Source organism: Apaloderma vittatum, unplaced genomic scaffold (assembly GCF_000703405.1).
Source record: "Apaloderma vittatum isolate BGI_N311 unplaced genomic scaffold, ASM70340v1 scaffold19750, whole genome shotgun sequence".
Classification (NCBI taxonomy): Eukaryota; Metazoa; Chordata; class Aves; order Trogoniformes; family Trogonidae; genus Apaloderma; species Apaloderma vittatum.
In genome coordinates, this window is record NW_009696454.1 from 6331 (window position 1) to 6553 (window position 223).

The following is a 223-nucleotide window of genomic DNA, read 5'->3' on the forward strand; positions in this document are numbered from 1 at the left end:
GCGCCGTGCCCCGCACCCCCCCGCCTCCCCGGCCGCCGCAGGAGCTACTCGGACGACAGCTACAGCGATTACAGCGACCGGTCGCGGTGCCACTCGAAGCGCTCCCACGACTCGGAGGACGACTCCGACTACAACAGCTCCAATCACCGGTCGAAGCGGCACAAGTACTCCTCGTCCGAAGACGACTACAGCTCGAGCAGGAGCAGGTCGAGGAGTCGAAGCA

General features: G+C 66.4%; 1 protein-coding gene across 1 annotated transcript in view; it reads left to right on the forward strand.

The window, feature by feature from the left end:
* GPATCH8 (G patch domain containing 8) overlaps positions 1–217 on the forward strand; it is a gene marked incomplete at both ends in the record, with an annotated part of 3862 nt that extends 3645 nt beyond the window's left edge. The window contains 1 exon segment of the mRNA XM_009874969.1: positions 20–217. Coding sequence (XP_009873271.1) covers positions 20–217 — 198 coding nt within the window.
* Between the last annotated feature and the right edge of the window lie 6 nt (positions 218–223).